General features: G+C 42.5%; 1 protein-coding gene across 4 annotated transcripts in view; it reads left to right on the top strand.

The window, feature by feature from the left end:
- Positions 1 to 19,689, top strand: part of PAK6 (p21 (RAC1) activated kinase 6) — a 60,119-nt gene extending 40,430 nt beyond the window's left edge. For all 4 annotated transcript variants that reach the window (XM_019552268.1, XM_019552271.1, XM_019552270.1 and 1 more), the window contains 6 exons: positions 1,000 to 1,491; positions 2,425 to 2,558; positions 12,964 to 13,090; positions 13,350 to 13,475; positions 14,298 to 14,432; positions 18,203 to 19,689. In XM_019552268.1, the coding sequence (XP_019407813.1) occupies positions 1,000 to 1,491; positions 2,425 to 2,558; positions 12,964 to 13,090; positions 13,350 to 13,475; positions 14,298 to 14,432; positions 18,203 to 18,370 (1,182 nt within the window). In that variant the 3' untranslated portion in view covers positions 18,371 to 19,689. The remainder of the gene's footprint in view (positions 1 to 999; positions 1,492 to 2,424; positions 2,559 to 12,963; positions 13,091 to 13,349; positions 13,476 to 14,297; positions 14,433 to 18,202) is intronic.
- The last annotated feature ends 1,983 nt before the right edge of the window (positions 19,690 to 21,672 follow it).

The raw sequence follows: 21,672 nt of genomic DNA, 5'->3' as shown, positions 1-21,672 counted from the left end.
ATTCTATTAGAGCTCATAGCCTGAACAGGGTAGGACCAATTTAGTACTTGAGTGGGAAGTCTCCAGAGAGAGCCCTGAATGCTGCAGGAGGGAGTCATGGTAATTCGGATTCCTACTGAGTTGGTAATTTCAGATTCCGACAGTGAAATGGAATTAGGTGGCTTTGTGCTGCAGGTGTCACCTCACCACTTAGAGCTATTAAAAGTCCCGTGGCACTTTTCCCAATACAAAGAGTATTAACTCTGATGTCGTGGCCAAATTTCAATTTTGTAAATTACATTCCACCTAATTAAAACTCTTCTTGTAGCTTCACTGGATATTTCATAGAACACTTTTTGTCCATCAGTCTCCAAGTGATTTATGAATCCTTATTATCCATTTCACGACTGGAAAAACTGAGGTAGAGGGAGCCATGGTTTTCAGATGGGCCTGGTGGTTTGGGGTGCCTCAGTATTTTTATGGCAAACTTGAAGCACGCTATAGCAGAGGTTCCTAACTATAGGGCCATGGCTTAGTACCAAGCTGTGAAGGGTTGGCTGCTGGGTTGTGGCACAAGCCCCATGCTAGGACCCCCATCTGTCTGCCTGGGTGACTGGCTTCACCACCAGCAGTCATGTGTGGGGTTAAATGCAACCCCAAGAAGGAGGCAGCCGGCTCCATGTGCCCCATCCCACTCCTGTGCCGGTCAACAGGATAAAAAAAAGTTGGGAATCATTGGTCTATAGCAGCCTGCTTTCTACAGAATACACTGAGCCCCCATTTTAGCTGACTGAAGTTGATAACCCAAAAAGTGTGGCACCCAAATCACTAGGCACTTTTATAAATCTTAGTCCATGCAACTTGCGTTAGAATTACACAGCAGGCCACTGGCAAGACTGAAAACAGAACCCAGCTCTCCTGACTCCTAATGCACTGCAAATTTTATGGGAATAACATACATCCAGGCTTCTGTTTACTTGTTATCTAATCCGTACTCTTTTTTTTCCATTCTTCTCAAAGCCTAATGCTTTCTTCAGGCCTCAGCAATGGGGCTCACCACGCAGCCCTGCATCCAAAGCCCAGTCTCTTCCCTCTGATCATCCAGCACAAGATTTTACTAGGATGATTTCAGAAGCTAGTACCCCTCAGAAGTCCCCAAGCACTGAGAAAGCAGTTACTATACAACAGGGCAGACCATCGCCAGCAGGGTCCCCCCGAAATAGACAGACTCAAACTAGTGCCAGCAACCTTCACCTACCCCTGGAATCTTCTGCTAAGGGACAGCTGGCCAATGAGGACCCTGTGGTTGTAACTCATGAGCAGTTCAAGGCTGCTCTTAGGATGGTGGTGGACCAGGGTGATCCACGGACACTACTGGAGAACTATGTGAAGATTGGTGAAGGATCCACAGGCATTGTCTGCATTGCTCGTGAGAAGCACTCTGGGAGACAGGTGGCAGTGAAGATGATGGACCTAAGAAAGCAACAGCGACGGGAACTACTTTTTAATGAGGTGAGGATGAGCGTAGGAAAATGGAAGATTCTGATGTCTGTAATAAAGCAGTAAATTCTCTTTTTTTAATGGGAGGGAGATAGTATTAAGTTGAGGATAAAATCAGAGAAAGTTAGGGTTGGAAGGGACCTCAGGAGATTGATCATCTAGTCCAAACTCCTGCTCAAAGCAGGACTATTCCCAACTAAATCATCCCAGCCAAAGCTTTGTCCAACTGGGTTTTGAAAACCTCCAAGGATGAAGCTCTCACCACCTCTCTGGGTAACCTGTTCCAGTGTTTTACTACCCAACTAGTGAGAAAATTCTTCCTAATGTCTAACCTAAACTTCCCTTGCTACAACTTGAGACCATTGCTCCTTGTTCTGCCATCTGAGAACAGTCTAGCTCAGGGGCAGGCAATTATTTTGGCTGGAGTGCCACTTAAGTTTTGGCAAGCTGTTGAGGGCCACAAGGGTGGCCCCACCCCTTGACAAGCGCCCTGCCCCCTGGTTGCCACCTTGGGACCAGGAGTCTCGCCCTTAACCTCTGACCTTTGCATTGGATGTTTAAAAGGAGAAGAGAGGGGCATCTTTCTTTTACTGAAGTTAGCTTATTAATAAGAATGAGAGTAGCATAGAAGTATTCTGGTGCATCTGTACCATGTAGACTGTGCCTGGCTGTTGAGGGAGGTTGATTAATGGCTAAAGAGTATCTCTACACAGCATAATGCGGATCTGTTTAAGGTAACCCAAACAAGCTCAGAATGAGTTAAGTTAGACTGCTAGAGGCAGTCTAACCACATAAATGTTGTGTCTGGATTGACAAGCTGGGTGCACTAGCCTGAGCAGAGGCATGTGCTAATTTGGGCATTGTGCTTCCGGTACCCAATAGTGCTGTGCACACATGCTAGTCATTTCCCATGTGTAATGAATCATGTTCCCTGTGCTTTTGCAGGTGGTTATAATGAGAGACTATCAACATGTCAATGTGGTAGAGATGTATAAAAGCTACCTGGTAGGAGAGGAGCTCTGGGTGCTGATGGAGTTTCTGCAGGGTGGAGCCCTCACAGATATTGTCTCACAAATCAGGTATGAAGTAAAAAACAAGAAAACTGGTTTTGGAAACCTAGGTTTCTACCCGATGGGCAACAGAATGACTGTAGAAATCCCTCTGGAGAACACTGTTCCCTCCAGAGACTATGTAATGATCGTAATTATAATGCCCTGTAATTATCAAATTTTATAATTGGAGTAACCAAGCCTTTTGATATAAGTAATGGTTCTTTGGACCTCTGAAGAGGGGAGGGCCACATGGAACACCAACTTCATGAAAGTCCAAAAGTGCCTCTATTGGTGACTCTCTGTTTGAGGTTCTGGACTTAAAAAGTGTCTGTTCTTAAACCAGATTTGTGCAATTCTGGAAGCTCTTCAGCTAGCAACTGGAGAACCCCTGGAAGTAGTCTTAAGTGGTAGAACAGAGTAAAGTGAGATCAGTGGGTATATTCTACCTAATTTCTCCAAAGGCCTTTACAATTTTGATATTGCCTCAAATCACATCAACTAAAGACTTCAGTAAATGAATTATTTTCTGATGCTGAGCTCTCTTGTCTTCATTTGCTTTCATACCTATACCACTTTATAAAAGATCTAATAGTTTGTGTGAGATAAATTGTTTTTCAAGTGACTGTTACATATTCCCACTCTTAAATGCCCTGGCTATGCAGTTCTGATAGTACTTTCTGAAGTATTTTCATGTCTCTTCTTACTGTCCCTGAACATACATATGGTAAAGCTATAAAATGGTGAGCAATGCTCTGCCTATGGTACCTGAGAGACCAGGAATCTTTTGGGCTGATCTAACTCAGTTTCAACCTCTTTGAGGACAGTATCTTAATTAGATTTCTAAGTTAGTTAGGGTTAGGGTTACCTTGTTTATTTCCTTTATAGAAGGGTTCTTTTATTTTTTTAAATTGGTCCCCATACCCGAGCAGGTTTACTGATCCTATGACTAATCTAGAGAGGAAGTAACTAGGATTTAGGGTGTGTCCCTTGTCTTGCTGCATTCTGTACTTTGAGGTGTTTGGCTTGCTCAAGGAAAGATTACTCTTTCCTTCCTGGATGAACTGAATGTCCTTCACTTTATTCTCTTACCCAACATGGATTTAAAAATAAAGATTCTGCAGAAGATTCTGTCCTCTCATAGTGTGGAAGCACAACCACTGAGCACTGTGAAACCCCACAGATGTCAGTCTCTGTTAGCAGACTCAACCCTTATAGGAATGCATCTCTGGATTTAATATCTCCACTTCTAGGTACGAATATGTCATGAGATACAAATTCAAGCTCCCCTTGGATCCCTCACGGTTTATTCTGAAATCACTCTGAAAGCTTAAGGCCACAGCCCAGGGCAAGTCTTTTTAGAACAGGGGCGGGCAATTATTTCAGGCAGAGGGCCACTTACTGAGTTTTGACAAGTCATCGAGGGCTGCTTGACAGGCAACCAGGGGCAGATAAATATTAATTTTTGATTAACCAGGGGCCCCACAGGCTGAATAGAATAGCCTGGCGGGCCACATCTGGGCCGCATTTTTCCCACCCCTGATTTAGAAGGATGTTGTTATCCTGACGTAATGGTGTGCTGGTTCTGGGTGCTGTTTCTGACTCTTCAGTGCTGCCAGCATCTCCTATGTTGGTATATCCAGGAACATCTCTCAGGTTGCAGTTAAAATAAGATCCAGTGGTCACACATCTCTGCATTTCTTGGACTGCTTGGTAAGGGGAATAAATGAAACACTTTGAGGCCTGCGCCCACTTTCCTGCCGAGGAAAAGAAAAACACTTCTGAAGCAAATTCAGGTATACCCAGATCCATCACTCCCCCTCCCCTATAATACTGGGAATCTTCTCCTTTTCAACTTAAGAATATCAAGATCATTCATTTCCCTTTTACTTAATTGCCATGGTACTGAAATTGGGTTTGCAGTCTGAGTCAGATCATGAATGACAAATTAATTTCCTTAGTTCCAATCACCTGAAAGTAAAAGGGTATCCAGTTATATTTTAGATGGTTCATATAGACAGGTCGTACCCTTGTGTCACTAGGTATTATGATAAGGGTATTTGATTCAGAATATTGGCAGATTTGTCAAGTAGTCCAGATGTCCTCACATGGATCCAACCCTATCTAGGGATCAGGGAAGGCATCATACATTGGTTCATTACTTCTGTATCAGTCTGTATCACTAGAATATATAGAACAGAGAATAGAGTATATAGTCCTAAACATATTCTCAGAGGAGGATACAGATCTGGAGATTGTGTCTTTTGAGAGATCAGAATTTTTCCAGTCAGAAAATGGCATTTAGTTTCACAAACTGGTGGTCAAAATAGTTCAGCTTTAAAGAGCCCGTCTGTGTCAGTAGAAGAGATGTCTTATCTGCTGTTCAGTATACTAGAGAATTCTTCTAGCAACAAACTCTCACGTCCTCTGTCAGAATGGTTATTACATTAGATTTGTTGGGCAGGAGGACTTCCTGTTTAGTCTTGCTGAACATTAGAGTTTCTAATTACCAGCATATAATGTTTAGGTATCGGTACCATTTCCGGGAGAAAATGCTCTCATTTACTAAAGACCTGCTTGAAGAATATAAAAGAGTGATTAATACCAGGATGCTTAGTAGATAAAGACAGAAGCCTCATTTAATTCACCCAGTGCTGCAGCAAGAGCAGTAGCTTCAGCCATAGCACTGTAATGGCTTTAAGTCCTCTGGTCTGCAATCTGAAAACAAAGAATACAACAAAGACGTTACATTTGAAGCTGATTAGGCTATTCAATCCTGGGATGAATAAAGTCCTAGAGAAGATAAAGTACACTAGATCGATAGCTAGTTCAATAAGTGGTTTATCAACCTTCAGAGAGAGAACTTGGAACGGTTGTCTTAGATATTATAGACAGCAGTGCAGTTCTACATCCTTGTTTTTGTGTTTCATTCAGAAATATCATTAACACCACCACCAACTTCCTGCTCAATAGCAACTGAAAAAAAAAGAACTTCAAGTCCTTGACAAAGGATTCTCACCTTCCACATCAAAGTTTAGACTGCAGGTTTGCTGTGAGCCTCACAAGCTGCAAAAGAGTCTTAATCTCTTCCTCCCCTTCCTCACACTCATGCCTTTTGAGGATATACTTTCTTGTTCTTGCACCAGTTAGAATATCATCGCCACTGTCTTGTGGATCCCAGAAATAGTGCAAAGGGGTTGTTCTATACAATTAACATTGTTCCTTCCACCAACCCTCCACATCCAAAAGCTTCCTCATGAGATCCTCCTAAGTATAGAGGGTTTCTTGATCTTGGAAGCAATGGCCATAGAGGAGGTTCTGAAAGAAAACATAATAAAGAGCATTTATTCTAGATACATTTTGATTCCAAAGAAGGATGGAGGCTTCCAACCTGTTTTTATATCTAAGAAAGTTCAGCTCGTTCATTAGAAAGTTCCACATATTGACTCTAGAATCTGTAATTACTTCTCTATCTATTCAAACTTGATTTGAGGTTCCTGATTTCCAGTGTTTATATTTCCACAACTTTTTCAGGCCTTAACAATTAAAATAGTGATCTTCTGTGGATGGAAAGCAAAATGTAATGAGCCTTTCCTTTTGCTATTTTCACCGTTCCTTGTTATTTATAAAGTATCTATATATGGTATTGGATCATTTAAGGCACTAGGACATACCTGTATGCACTAATTTACATAGCTGGCTCAAAAAAGTGTCATCAGAAGAGTGTGCCAATTATTTGATTCGCATGGATACCCTTTCTTAAGGAACTGGGTCTCAAAATGTATTAGGAAAAATGACACATTTCCTACACAAAGAATCTTTACTGTGGAGTACTTCTAAACTCTGTCATGAAAAGCCTTTCTCCAGAGACATGATTCTCCATTTCCAGGATTTCCAACTAGACTTTAAGATGCTTCCTCAGATTAATGAGCCTCACGGCCTGAGTTTTTACATGCAAGCATACATCTATACAAATACATGTATTTATATGTACATGCACACACATACGCATGCACACACATACATATATAGAAATATATGTATTTATACACCCAGACGTAGACACACACAGGCACACACTTGTATAGGTAAATATAACCCTCTATGCTCAGCTAAGGCTGAAAGCACTACAATAGTGACTAACTAAAAATCATTTATCTGCTAAGTCATAGAATCATAGAATCACAGAAAGGTAGAGCTTGGGAGGCCATCTAGTCCAACCCCCTGTTCAAAGCAAGATCATCCCTATCTACACCAGTCTTCAGTGACTCCCAGGAGAAGTGTATCTACCCTTCTTATGGTGAATGCAGCATAAAAGCATCCTGAAAAGAGCAGCATTCAACCCCCAGCTTCTTCAGTAACTATTACTTCTAGCACTTTTATCTTGGGATGAGGTATGTATGCCACCAATTTACTCAGTCTCAATCACTGAAACTATTTAGAGATGGAAGTGCATATCAACATAATGAAGCCAATTTGCTGAGCTCTTAGGTCTTTCCTTTTTCATTGGTAAATCAAACTGACCCCAAGTTATAAAGAAAAACACGAGAGAAATACACTAAGAGAAGAAGAAAGGATGACCTCATTTCATAGGAAGGCATGTTACTGTTGTGACAACTAACAGAGAGCAGATTTAGGCTAGACATCAGGAAAAACTTCACGGTAAGGGCGGCCAAAATTTGGAATGGGCTTCCAAGGGAGGCTGTGCTGTCCCCTACCTTGGGGGTCTTTAAGAGAAGGCTGGATAGGCATCTGGCTGGGGTCATCTGACCCCAGCACTCTTCCCTGCCTAGTCAGGGAGTCAGACTCAATGATCTATTGAGGTCCCTTCTGACCCTAGCATCTGTGAATCTATGAAACTATCCTCATTTTACTCAGTGCCTACTAAAGACAGCTACTAAACAGATCAGCTGAGCCAGGGATGTTAAAGACTGTTTGTGCAGTTCTCTTAAAACATCCATGATGGATGAGATCTTTGCTCTCAAGGGTTATGGAAATAAGTCTGTTTGCAATAAGGCATGATGCCGAAAGCTTGAGACTCTGCTTGAAAGCAGGAGCAGACCGTCATTTCATTCCACATGCATTCCTACTCAGCTGGGGAAAGGTCTCCTTTGTCCCCTTACCTATGGAAGAATAAGGAAGATGAACAAAGATGAATCCAAAATAGTTTTGATTCCTGTCTCATCTATGCCAGATAGTGATTCCCAGAATCCTGTCATCATTCCAGAGAAGTTTACTGACCTCATGGACCAAAACCTGCTGTCTCAACAGAATGTCAGGATTTATCATCTGGACTCTCATTCATTGGAAGGATCTGATGGTTGTAGAGAGATTCTGCTTATATGTTTCGTTAAATTCCAGAAAAAAATCTACACCAGTAAAAGAGTGTTCAAGTTTGGGTACCCAATAACAATCTAGTCCTAAGGTCCAGTCTAGTCCTATATTTGAATACTGGTCTCTTCTAATCTGTGAAAATCTATTTAGTAGATGTTAAGGATCAGGGAAGGCTGCTCCATTCACCCTCACTGGTCTCTCTGGGGCCTTTCCAGAAAGCCTTTGGCCTCTTGTCTTTATCTGTCAAGGATGGAAGCCCATGACTTTCCTACTTTTGGACTAGGCCTTGGGCTTGTGCACTGGCCCTGATTTCTCAAGGGTTCCAACAGCTGTCAGCTCCTTCAGGTCTTACATTCAGGAGATATGAACAGTGGTTTGTACAGTCACCAAACAGCCTCCTTAAAGAACTGCTTAATTTTAGCATTAGATGAACAGTGCAGCATAAGGGGGAAAAGGATCGAAAAGCAATAAAAACTATGTAACTGTAACTATCTTACTCTCCAGCATCTAATGAATGGAACTCTTGCTCACGAATACTTAAGCATCTTTGATTTAATTAGTTTATAAGGTGTATCTCTGTTTTTATCTTACTCTAAGCTTACCATCCCCCATGGAATATTAGTGAAGCCAAACTGCTTTAGACACTCTCACAGGCCTTTCTGGCTAGGGACAGACATTCAAAAAGCCTGAGTCTGAATTGATTCAATCTTTGCAGGTTAGTCTAACCTGGCTAGATTTGAATCAGTTTGCAACTGCACAGCATTCTCTCTGGACTGAAGAAATTCAGGCACATGCCTGAACACTCAGGCTAGAAGCTGGGGGCATCGCTAGAGCAGCCCTCCTTTCCTGTGCATAATGCTGAGCTGAGGGGGGTGGTGGCCAGGCCTTGGCAGGCCTGATTAGGGAGGTCTGCTTGCAGCATCCCAGGCTTTTCCCCGCTCACTGCTCAAGAGGTGGGAGTGTTGTCAGCCCCCTGCTAGCACTCTGAGGCAAAGCGGGGGTTACAGTGCATGCATCTATTGATGACACAGAGTTTTTTAATCTCCCTCCCTGCTTCTTTATATAGTCTTACTGTCTGCAGCAAACTGACAGATGAGCAAGCCAGTAGGCGGCTGATAAGTGTTTATCACCCGATCAGCAAAATAATAGCTTCTCTCCATTACTTCAAACTCTTCTTAAACAGCTTACCAGCTGACCTGCTGATTAGCTCCAAACAGCCCTAAGTAGTTACTGTTCCGTCTGCCTGTCCCAGTGAAATTGGAGACACACACAAACACCTCTCAGCATTAGCTAGCATACCACATGCCTAGGGTCTGTGGCACTGGGGTCCCTGCTGTGGGATATGGGAGGGAGGAAGTGGGGAGATTTCTTGCTTGAGCAGTGAGCAGCACGTGGGGGTAGGGCAGGGGGAAGCCAGGCAGATTTTGCTGTGCCTGCAAGTCTCTGCTGGAGCTCCAGCCAGGGAGCAGAGGGGAGGGGCCAGCCCTGCTTTAGAGCAGAGAGCTCCATCCAGCCCAGACAGCATGCCAGGATGTTGGGGGTGTATGGTTTATTTTAAACCAGCAAGGCGTCTGGGACAAACATTGTATAAACTGGTTTGACCCAGATCAGTTGAGTCTGATACTACATTCAACCAGGTTTATCTCAAACTGGTTTTGCCATTTTCAGATTAGTTTATGTGCACTGAATGTTAGGGATGTGCAAAGCAGGCCCTATTCAATTTGGATTCGGATTCTGCCCGTATCAGGGACAGTGATTCAATTAGTTGATTTGGATCAGTGTCCCTGATTCAATTTGGCCAAATCTGAATCTGAAGATTCAATGCTGATTCAGAGAATCAGTGATTCAGACATAGACACAGCTTTAAAAGTTTTTTCTACATACCTTGTGGTAGCAGGCATGGCTCGTGATCATTGCGATGCTGGGGCTCATAGAGCATCCCACAAGAGTGTTGGGGGCCCTCCACATGCTCAGCAGTGAGCCTGGAAGTGGACTGGAAGTACAGCTATCGGCCACAGGGAAACCCCCAGTGGCTCCCCCCCCCTCACCCCCCCAACCCAGGAGGCATCAGTTGCCGAGCTGAGGGGGCATGGGGGGTGGGGAGCAGGCAGTCTACTCCCCAGCAGACCCAGAAGTGGACCAGAAGTGTTTCTGGTCCATTTCCAGGTCTGCCATCAAGTGTGCTGGGGAGCACCCCATGCTTCTGTGGGATGCTCCATGTGCCCCAGCATTGCAGCACTCGTGAGCCCCTGCTACCTAAGAGGTATGTAGAAAAAAACATTTAAAGCTGTCTCTATGTCCAAATCTCTCTGATTCAGTTCAGAGAGATTAAAGGGTTCTCTGATTCTATTCGGATTCAGAGATTTGGCCACCAAATTGGGCCGAATCTCCACGAATCAAATCAGGGACCAAAGCTTTGCACAGCCCTACTGAACATCTGTTCTATTACAGGTTTAAACCAATTCCCGATCACTTAAACTGCTTTATGTTTAATGTCTGTCCCTAGCCTCTGTGTCAGTCTGTCCTCACGAGCAGCCTGCTGCTGGCTTCAGCATTCAATTCTTTGGAGTGTTACTTTTTAACTGTTTCTGTTCTTTTGATCTATTTGTTCCCCTCTGGAGCAAAACAGCTGTTTAACATAGATAGAAACTGTACGTAGCATTTCCACAGCTTAATAGCATAGGAGGTGTTATCAGTTGTCTGTTTATTGGAAGACTTTTATCTGATGCTACTGTGTCCCTAGTAATACTTTGCTATTACCTTCAGCATGTCTGAGTATATAGTAAATATTTTAATCATAAAGTAAATATTTCCCATGTTTAGTCATATACAGTATTCATTTATTAATACAGACCTCTATGTCCATGAAAGCAGTCATATCAGGTTATCTCATTATTATTATAACTGATAATAGGACTTAAAAAGATATGTAATCAGCCCATTAAGCATTTGTCTGTCAAAGATCCAACTCCATGCCAAAACCTTAGTCCAGTCACTAGTCAAATTATGAAGTCTCCTTTGAGCCTATGAGCATATGTTTGCTGTTCCATAAATCACTCAAAACAGGATTTAGAATAGCCATGGCATCTACCAGACAGTAAGCTAACTTTAAGTTCTAATGACTCTCAGACCTTCAGAGTTTGGAAGGACAAAACTGGTTCTTCGTTTCCATACTAATATTTACCTAAGGTGGTAAATTTATGTCAATTTTATTCATTCTGTTTACCTATGAGTAATCTTCCTTAGGGCACATGGACAAGTGAAGCAAAATTCCATCTACTAAAGCTTTAGCTTTCTACCCAACAAGAGCCAAAGTATTTAGAAAATCACCAAATGCTTTTTCTTAAATGGTAGAGGGCAAGCAGCTCTCTCTCAACAGCTGTGAGAAAGAGCTAGTTTATGTATTAAAAAAATCTAGAAAACAACTGTTTTCCCTATAATGTAGGGATGAAGTCCCTATAATGTAAGGATGAGGCATAGATGACCTCTGGCATACTTCAGGCATATTCTCATTATAGAGATTTTCAGAGCTGCTAGATAGCTGTAATAACATTTTTATAAAACATACATTAGATTTTGTATCCCAGTTGGATGCCATGGGTGGAGGTATACAGAGGTCACTCAAAGAAGGAATAAAAGTTACCTATCTGTATTCAGAGTTTTCTAGATGGACTCTGAGGAAGTGAGGGGAATTGGCAGAGAATGAATGGGCAGAGTCCTAGTTACAACCTCAGACCTGAGAAAGAGGTTGTAAGAACTGAGGTCACTAGAGTGCCATACAAAATGTTACGGCCTCACTCTCAGAATATCCAGGAGCAAAGAGGGGAGAAGCAGGTTGGTGCAAGAGCTGTTATTGCTATTAGAAGTTCTGCCATCAGCTGATAGGGGTGCATCCCATGAATGTGGATGTACAGTGATCAATCTGAAAGGACTTCAATTAAAGAGAAGACAGCTTCATTTATCCCCTCTTTATAGATAGGTAAACTAAGGTACAGAGAATATAAATGAATGGTAGGGGACTATAAAGGTTCTGAGTCCATACCCCAGAGAAACATGTCCTTGCAGAAATTTAGGTGTTCAGACCTGGTACACTGAAGAGTCAAGGCTAGAAATCAGAAATTCTAGTCTGTTGTCCTAGTAGTGCTGAAGAGATGTTGTATCCACAATGGTCCAGGAAATATATGAGAAGCAAGGATTTATTTGTGTATTATCATTTATTGGACTGAGGGATTAGTGTAGACTAAGAAGACAGCATTGCATTTGAAAGCTTCCCAGACATCCAATCCAATGAAAGATTCTTCAGTCTCTTGCACCCTACTTATTAACAAGTCCATGCTGACTTTAATTGTAGAGAAGGCAGGGTAGATATTATACTATATAGTATACTATAGAATATTGTAGGTTTTTGCAGCTGCCTGGATCCAGGTAGTCTTCATCAAATTGCCTGCTTAGATTCTCACTGGGTAGAGTTGCATATAATATTCACAAGCCATTTAATATTTTTTTCTGATTATTTTTAAAGCCTGTCTCAGCAGGTGTTATGGTACCTTGCCCCTACTGTGAAACAAAAGAATTTGTGTTATCAATCACTGAAATAGCATGAATTGCTAGGCTGGGCTGTAAATATGGACACAAAGCTCTTTTGCACGTTCTATTTTTTTTTAAGTTGATTTATCTGAATTCAGCATGCGAAAGATTCTGGACCACCAGGCTTTGGAGACAATTCACTTCTTAACAGAACAGGAGTGCTAGCAGCAGCCACAGTGCAAGCTTTTTCCCAAGCTGCTCTGTTTCCACGCTGAGACGGAGGAGGTGCTTCAGGGTAAAATGATAAGGTAGTTCTGGCTCTATACCCATTTTCTGTGCCCCTTCTGCTAAACCTACTAATATTGATGAGTGTTAGAGCCAATTATGCTAATTTTTTTTGTGATGTGGATATACTGTTATGGGTATTCAGAGTAAATATCTTGAAAATGTACCACTAATGGAAAGGGAGCTTGGCTGAAGGACTGCACTATACTTTTACAGGCATTTTCATTTATTTGTATTGTTCATATTTAAATGCAATGCAGCAGCTTTGAGATTTTCATTTTTATTTCAGACTAAATGAGGAACAAATTGCTACAGTGTGTGAGTCAGTGCTGCAAGCACTTGCGTACTTGCATTCCCAGGGCGTGATCCACAGAGACATTAAGAGTGACTCCATTCTCCTGACCCTTGATGGAAGGGTAAGCTTCCTCTGTCCGTCTTTCTCAGTCTGCAGCTCACCCAGAATCCTTTCCTTTTTCATCTTTTTCAGTTTTTTTCCCCTTCCTTTTCATCTTCCGCTGCTCTAACCTTTTTCTCTTTCTTCTTTGCTGTTTTCCATGTTTTTTTTGCTGCTGTTCCTTCATCTTATCTCTGTTCACTTATTTATCACTGCATGCTTGTCATTTTTCTCCGTGTTTAGATAGTCTATCCATTACCCTGCTTTCATCTCTTTCACAGGTAAAACTCTCAGATTTTGGATTCTGTGCTCAGATCAGCAAAGATGTCCCAAAAAGGAAGTCGCTGGTAGGAACTCCGTATTGGATGGCTCCAGAGGTCATTGCAAGGGTCCCATATACTACTGAGGTAATATACCAGTTTTTGAGTAAAAGAACTAGCAAATAGTGGTCTGAAATAATATAAGTGAATCACTGAGGTAATAATCTGCTCCTCTTCTGACTAGACACTTAAAGCCCAACTGAACATAAACACAGCACAACAGGAAACTTGGCTACAACAAGATGGGTTATCTCCTGAAATGGAAAAAAACATGGGTTGGTCTAGACAGGTGATAACTACATTCTAACCATGTCACTGATCCTTGCTATATATTGTCTACACATGTTGTGTGCACAGGCCTTTTAGCAAGGAGCAGTTTGGGATATGATAAGCCAGGAATCACTGAATGAATTTAATCTCCATAGAGGGTGAAGGTGGCAAGGGAAAGACACAAATGTGAATGCACGTTACTTGGGAAAATTGTGAAACTATGAAACAGGTGACAGAACCAGACTGAGTATCCTGGGGATTGAGTTCCTTTATTTATTCACAGAACTGATATAATTTGGACAGTGAAAATACAGGCTTCTTTGCCCTGCAGCACAACAGTGGCTCAGTCGTTGCCTGGATGAATCACTTCTTGAAGAGTCCAGTCTCCATGACCTATTCAGTCTTCATCCTCTCAGCTAAAATTTCCTTCACGGGGTCCAATAGTATCCAGCTGATTTAACTTTTCACCTTCTCAATAATATCTGAAATATAGTTGGGATGTTACAAGCAATTATTTTATAAATATAACCCTCCCCTTGCTGGAAAAAGAAAGATCATGAGTAGGAAGCGGAGGGATGTTGCTGTTGAAGATGTGGAGGGCCACTGTATTCAGTGTGATGTTATATTCTACTTCTGCAGGTGGATATCTGGTCTTTGGGGATCATGGTGATAGAGATGGTAGATGGGGAACCTCCCTATTTTAGTGACTCTCCAGTCCAAGCAATGAAGAGACTCCGCGACAGTCCTCCTCCCAAGCTGAAAAATTTTCACAGGGTCAGTATGCTTTCAAGGCAGTTGTGAATCTGATTAATCATTGATTGGCAAGTTGACACAGCGTCCTGAGGGCCAGGTTGATGATAACTTATTCCACTCAGAAAAATTGGTCAAGGAATCCCATTCCTATCAGGAGACTGCTTTACAGAGGCCACAGGTAAGTAGTCTCTCTTCAGGCATAGTAGGTAAGTTGCTTGGGTGTCTCCCTTAGCAATCAGCACCATGGTAGAGTGCTGACACCTAGTGGCTAGTGAGAGAAATTTTGTTACTAAAAAAAAGTTTTAGGACTGTTCTAAGATGGCTCATACGGTAAATTATAATAATATGTCAGCCACTGATACTTAACCTGACTTGATCACTTTTTGTAAGTTTAGAAATACAGTGAGTTCCTTTTCAGGCACCAGTCAAAATACTCTTATTTCAGACGAGCTCTTCTAAGAACAAATCATTTCTATAGTTTTGTGAACTATCAGACTTTTCCAATTAATTATGACCATCTGCAGCTGCTAAACCGAAATGCTTCTACTGAAAGCACTTCAAGTTTAAAATTCACAGTATAACATTAGTTTTAAAATTTAAAATTCACAGTATAACAGGAGAAGTTGTTATTTTATTCTTTTTTACATATGCAAAACTAATATTAAATTTTAGGGCTAGAATCTGGCCTTAATGTAATTTTTAGGTGGCATAACATTAGCTCAACCTACCAATCCTGTTTCTGTGCACCCTTTGGAAGTAAATGTTGGTTGGTGAAGTGACCAGTTAAGGACTATCACCAAAAAAGTTTAATAGAGCTAGGAAGAGAGAGCGTGACTATATGGCACGGTGCAATGATTCTCAACCAGGTTGCTGTGGCACCCTGGGGTGCTTTGAGATCCTTTCATACGTGCTGTGGGGTGCCATGCAGTGTTAGCACTATTAAGTGTGCAAACATGATACACAAAATAAAACCGGAGATTTTAAATAGGAATCCATAGTGTTAAAACAATTCTGGCCTGTTGTGATCTTTCTGAGTGTTTTAGATTGCTTCTCTAGGCGTCTGTCTCCAGGCACCAAATAGGGAACCTGGTTTTGGATTCTACTCTAGAAGCCATGTGGCTAAACATGAATATTGTATCAGCTAATGGTCTTTGGGTGCCTGAGAGTAATAACAAACGATCGAATGGCAGGGAGTTAAAAGTGGTACTGACTTCCTGCAGAGCAGCTGATGCATGGGAACTGCCTTTGTGCTTATTCCCTCCTCTATGGAAAGCGAAAGCTGCATTAACAGTAACTTCATCCATGTTGGTCAGAGATAACTTACTATAGGGTAAGAAAAGCAACATGAAGAGTTACTGTGCACCATCTGCTCTGTAGTGAGTTCCCAGCCTATTGATTCAATACAATTTGATTTTTGTTCAAGCTCACAGTCTTTAGATCAGTGGTTCTCAACCTTTCTAGACTCAAGGCACTCCTCCTTACACTTGAGGGACCTCTTGGAAAATGTCTATTCTTAGCTTCCATTCATTTTTTGACAACAGAAAAATACAGAGCAATTCTTCTGTTGTAAAGAACTCAGAAAGTTCACAGCAGGTCATCATAGCTTTAACACTATGGACTTGTATCTGAAATATCCAGGTTTGTCTTGTGAATCATGCTTGCACACTTAACAGTGCTAACATTGTGTGACACCCCACAGCACCCTTGAAAGGACCTCAAGGCACCCAGGGTGCCATAGCACCCTGGTTTAATGTTACTGCTTTAAACTATTGGATCTTGCCCACACTCCCATTTTCCTGGTAAACACCTTGTTAAATATCATGGCAGACACAAGTATGGCACCTAGTGTTAACATGAGGATAGTAGAGTATTTATAGCAGGGGCAGGCAATTGTTTTGGGTGGAGGGCTGTTTACTGAATTTTGGCAAGCCATTGAGGGCTGCATAACAGGCAGCCATGGACAGATGAAGATTAATTTTCTAATTTTTTTAGGGGCTCCATGGGCCGGGGGCCGCATTTTGCCCACCCCTGATCTATAGGAAGTTTCTTCCCCCTCAAATTTATGTGAAAGGACAGATTTCATACATGGAAGCAGATCTAGGATTTTGCAAAGCAAGTGTGGGAGCAGCAGCTGGTGCTGCAGGGGTGGCTGCATCCCCTACTCCCAACCTTTGTCTTCTTCCCCCTGCCCTGGACTGAGGTGGGTAGACCATACTGCAGAAGCAGCAGGTGGGGATTTTAAGTCCCCAAAGCAGGTAAGAATTCCCCGCCCCCCTTTCCCTCCCTGCTCAGAAGCAAATCCCCCCTCCACCCCTTTCCCCTCTTCCCTGCCTGGCACTGCTGCTGTACTCACTGCCCTGGGCTAGGGAGAGACAATCAAAAAACCTGAGCCTGAACTGCTTCTATCTTTGCAGGTTAGTCTAACTTGCCTAGGTTGAATCAGTTTGTAACCATAAAGACATCCCCTCTGGACTGAAAATGCAGGCACATGCCTGCAGTGGCTCAGGCCAGAAGAGCTCCCTTCCCTTCCATAATGCTGAACTGAGGGGGAGGCATGGCCAGGTCCCAGCAGGATGCGCTGATTAGGGAGGGGTCCCCTGCCTCGCTAGTCAGTGAGGGAGCCAGGGATTTACACAGCATTTAGTTACACAGCAGGGAGCTGTGATCAGCCAATCAGCAAAACAAAAGGATCTCTCATTAGTTCAAGCTCTTTTTAAACAACTTGTTCCAAAGAAGGAATGGAGTGACATTACCAGCTACCTGTTGATTAGCTCTAAAAAGCCCTAAGCAGCACTGTGCTGTCTGCCTTTGTCCTGCCTCCCACAGCACAGACTGTAGCCAGCATGTGGTATACTAGCTAATGATGAAGAATGTCTGTGTAAGGCAGAGTGGGGAATCACTGCTTCAACAGGAAGTGATGAGGGGGCAGGAGGAACAGGGGGAAGCCAGGCAGACTCTGCTGTACGTGCAATCTCTGTCGCAGCTGCAACCAGGGAGCAGGGGGTGGGGGGGCAGCCCAACTCTCTGGAACAGAGAGCCCCTCCCAGTCCAGAGAGCATGCTGGTATGCTGGGGGGCTCTGATTTAACTTTAACTTAAACCAGGAAGGGGTCTGGGACATAGTGCATAAACTGGTTTGACCCAAATCAGATAAACCTGGTTAAATGTAGTATCAGACTTATCTCAAACCAGTTTCAGTCATTCTGTTTAAACCAGTTTCTGATCACTTAAACCTGTTTATGTGTAATGTCTACCCCTAGCCTTGGAGGTAAGGAGAGCTCAAGAGCTGCTTCCACCCAACTCCAGCTAGGCTGCAAGGGGGCCAGGCTGTGTGGGTTCCCACTCCCTGTGCCTCTTCCTGGGCTGCCAGGGAGCTTCTGGGGGACCAGGCAAGGAGGGAGAACCTGTCCCTTGTGGTCCTAGACTGAGTCCAGCCTCTGCACAGCCTGGCTGGAATAATTCTGGAGCTCTCCCCTTGCCTCTGGGTTAAGTCTAGACAGTGGCAGCAGCAGGTAGGGGAGGGGAAGATGTGGGGATTTCATGCCTCTGAGCATGGAAGGGAAGGGAGGGGGGGATTTTTACCTGCTTGGGGGGACTTAAAAAGACCCTGACTGATGCTCCAGCCACCTAGTCAGAAACTGGGGTGCAACTGTGCCTTTGCACCCGCTCTGGATTCACCTTTGTTCATACAGGATTTCATCATGCAGAATTGTTCTTTTTTTAAGCCTATTATTGTGTAAACTCTGACCTGGTACCTTAAGTGATTTGACCTGACTAGTTCTTTCTCTACAGACTTCCCCAGTTCTGAGAGACTTCTTGGAGCGGATGCTGACACGAGATCCCCTAGAAAGAGCAACAGCACAAGAACTTCTAGATCACCCCTTCCTGCTCCAGACTGGACTTCCAGAGTGCCTGGTCCCCCTTATTCAACAGTACAGGAAACGCACCTCCACTTGCTGACTGCTCACGGGGAAATGCTGATTTCCCAGCACTGGAAATGCAATCCCTATGCTGGAAATACTGTTTGTACTCAACTGAGACCCAGACAGTCTCACCCTGTGAATGGTGCTTGCCAGTATTCTTTCAAAAGGATGAATGTGAATACTCCCAAATACTCCCCTCCAGCCCATGGTCTCTAGCTGCTGCTTTTTTTTTGGCTGAAGACAATCAACAGAAACTAGATCTGAATAAGACCCAATCTTGCTCAATAAGAAGACAATCTTTACATGACTTCTGAATTGCTCAACTTTCTTACAAGAATGGCATTTTTAAGATGAGTGAAGTTGTATATACATCTGCAAACTCCTGAAAACTTTAGCCATTGGTGAGCAAATTGGAACTATATTTCCCAAACAGAAATGTGATATTTGTTCTTGTATACTGAAGTCCTGGGATGACCCGAAGTAGATACATTTTGGGGCACCTGACTCCTTTCAAAAACAATGCTGTTTTTCTTTAAGATGTTCTCTTAGATATGATTTTTTCTCATTCCTGAAAAAACAGATATGGTGTATGCTGTATAATATTTTCAAATGCCTCCCATGCAACAAACTGCTTCATTTTTGCAGAAGATATATGTGATTTAGCAACAAGACTAGCAGGTGGGCTGCAATGAGTCCATTTCACAATCTTACCTGCATGGAGGGTGATTCTGTCTGGCACAGGCCTCGATGTCTGCTCATAGTCTATTCTGCCGGCCACCAGAACCCTACAGTTGAGAATTCCTAAAACGTAACACCCTGGCCTCTAGCACTGCCTGGACTGGAAAGTAAAACCTTGTTCTTGGCAGGAAGAGTTTAAGAAAGCTTGTTCCAGGATCCAAGACCCCAGAGAGACATTGGACTGATGTCAAGATAAGCTTCCCTGAAACAGCTTTTGGGTAGCCCTGCATACGAGTTGTGAAACCTGTAACAGCATTCAATAAAACATTGAAGCTGTCCTGTATATCCAGTAAAAAGGTGATTTGTTTTCTTGGTGAGAACATTTGGCTTCCACCTCCTGTTTTTGCTACAGCCGGACAATGCCAGGAGATTTCTTTTGTTGTGTAATTTGTTATTGGCACCCCGTGTCTTTGCTGATATGTCTGAAGGAGTCCTGAAACCATTTTTTAAAATATATTTAGACATTTTGTATGATAAGTTGTTTGATCACTGAGATTGTCAAGGTCATTTGACATCTAGGTCAGGTTGTAACATGTTATAGTAATGTGTATAATTGTGAGGTATCTGGAACATAGCCCTGCATGTGAAACTGGGATCCCCATTTGCAGCCAAATTACAGAGCTCACAGACATGTTGATTCTTTTGGGGCAGCCCTACTCCCTCAAAAATTAATGTTATAAATTAATTCTCTTAATTCACCTCTTTACTTTCACTACCACCCCCAGTTACAGAGCTGGCTTCAGATGAGTAACATGAAATTCTGTGGCCACATTGGGGAAATGTTGATGTCAAATGTTTCTATATTTCCAGATATCTATCCTTTTTATGCAAAAAAAAAAAAAAAAAAGGCTTTTAAAAGGCTTATAATTTGAAACAAATGATCCTTACTTTCTAAACCTGTGAATTGTTTGCACTTGTGCTTTAAATTAAAGTAGGTCTTGATTTATTCATAAACCAGTTGCACTTCTGAGATCTTATACACTACACCTACAGTTCTGAGACAGAAGGGAGCACATACATCTGTGAATTGTAATGGCTGTTCTAACTCATTTGTATACTGAAGAGGGCATGCTTTCAAAACTGGAGGGAACCACAGCAAGAGGGATGGCCCTTGAAAACAGGGTTAAGCAGGATTTGATCTTTGGCACAATGCTGACTGAAAAGAACAGAGAGGAGGGAGAGCAGAGCTCTTTGATGGAACATGAAATTAATTTGAAAAGACTAGGGGAGATATCTGTTCCCTCTCTCAAATCAATAATCGTAATGTTCAAGGGGTCTAGGTAGGAGTCTACTTAATTCACGGTTTTGAGTTTTCATGGCATTATCCACAATCACCAGGAAATATTGCATTGTCCACCATTTCCCACAAAATCAGCCTTAAAAGAGCACATTATTCATACAATACACTGTTTTAGAATGTCCCAATGCTTACTGCAATACAAAGACAGCACAACAATCACTATAGACATAGATCATGTGATTGAGAGTTACTGTCTGCTAGCAACATAGACATGATGGCACCAATCAGTGAAGGGAAAATGTTTGAGTGCCATCTTTTAAGAAGTTAAATGCAATGCCAGTGCCCCTCCACCAAATAGCACAAGGGGCAGGACTGCTGGGAAATGCCAGCAAAATTGGGTCTTCATGTTGTGACCAAGCCACAAAAATTGCTTTGTCTTACTGTGAGTTAAGAAGGCCCCTAACAATAAAATTTTGGCTCCTTGCATTCATCTACAGAGTTCTTGCACTACAGACCTCTGATTGACTGTTTTGTAAAGTAGGTGAGAGAGAGACTAGGAGTATCGAAGGAGCACAATAAAATCAAATTTCTGTGCCGTAGCTTGTGAAGATTGAAGACTATAGTCTCCGGGGCCAATACCAACTCTCTCAGGAACTAGCACAAGATAGAAGAAGAACCAGGCACCCCCATGGTAAGCACTGCCAGATTTTAATTTGCTTTGCAGCAGCACCAAAAAACTCCAGCCTCATTGTGTGCTAGGTGATGTGCAACTATATGACAAAAAGATGGTCAACATCATGAAGATCTATCTTACTGAATAATCATTCAAGAAATGTAATCTTGAAATGCATATCACAGCACTTTCAGCAGCTGCTCATTGACAGCTGCTCCTTACTACTATAACAGGGGTTAGGGATGAGTCATAAATGATTACTCAAAAATGACAGCAACAGTGCAAGTATCCCTTATGCTTGTGTTCTTCAGCTGTGCTTGGAAAGATCTAATCTGATGTCAAAGTATCCAAGTCTCTGTGTCCACTCAGCTCTTGAACTCTGCTGCTGATGTCCATTCTGATAGTGATTTCTGAGCACTAAACTTTTCACAAACACGGTCTCATACAGAATGAAAAACGTTTTGAAAATGTTAATTCTAAATGTTCCTCATTTAACCAATTCCTGCCATCCTCCTAGTAAATATGTAACTATAAGCCATCTCTTTGTAAAACACCAGCACACTGCTAAGGACATTGTTTAAAAGTTAGTTTCGGGATAAGCACAGCAAATATAATAAGGTAGATGGCTGTTTCTTCATGCCAACAAAAAATGTACTAAACAGCCATCCACCTTACTAAAAATCACAGG

Source organism: Crocodylus porosus, unplaced genomic scaffold, assembly GCF_001723895.1.
Source record: "Crocodylus porosus isolate Cpor-Errol unplaced genomic scaffold, CroPor_comp1, whole genome shotgun sequence".
Lineage (NCBI taxonomy): Eukaryota > Metazoa > Chordata > Crocodylia > Crocodylidae > Crocodylus > Crocodylus porosus.
This window is presented reverse-complemented; position numbering and strand designations above follow the sequence as displayed.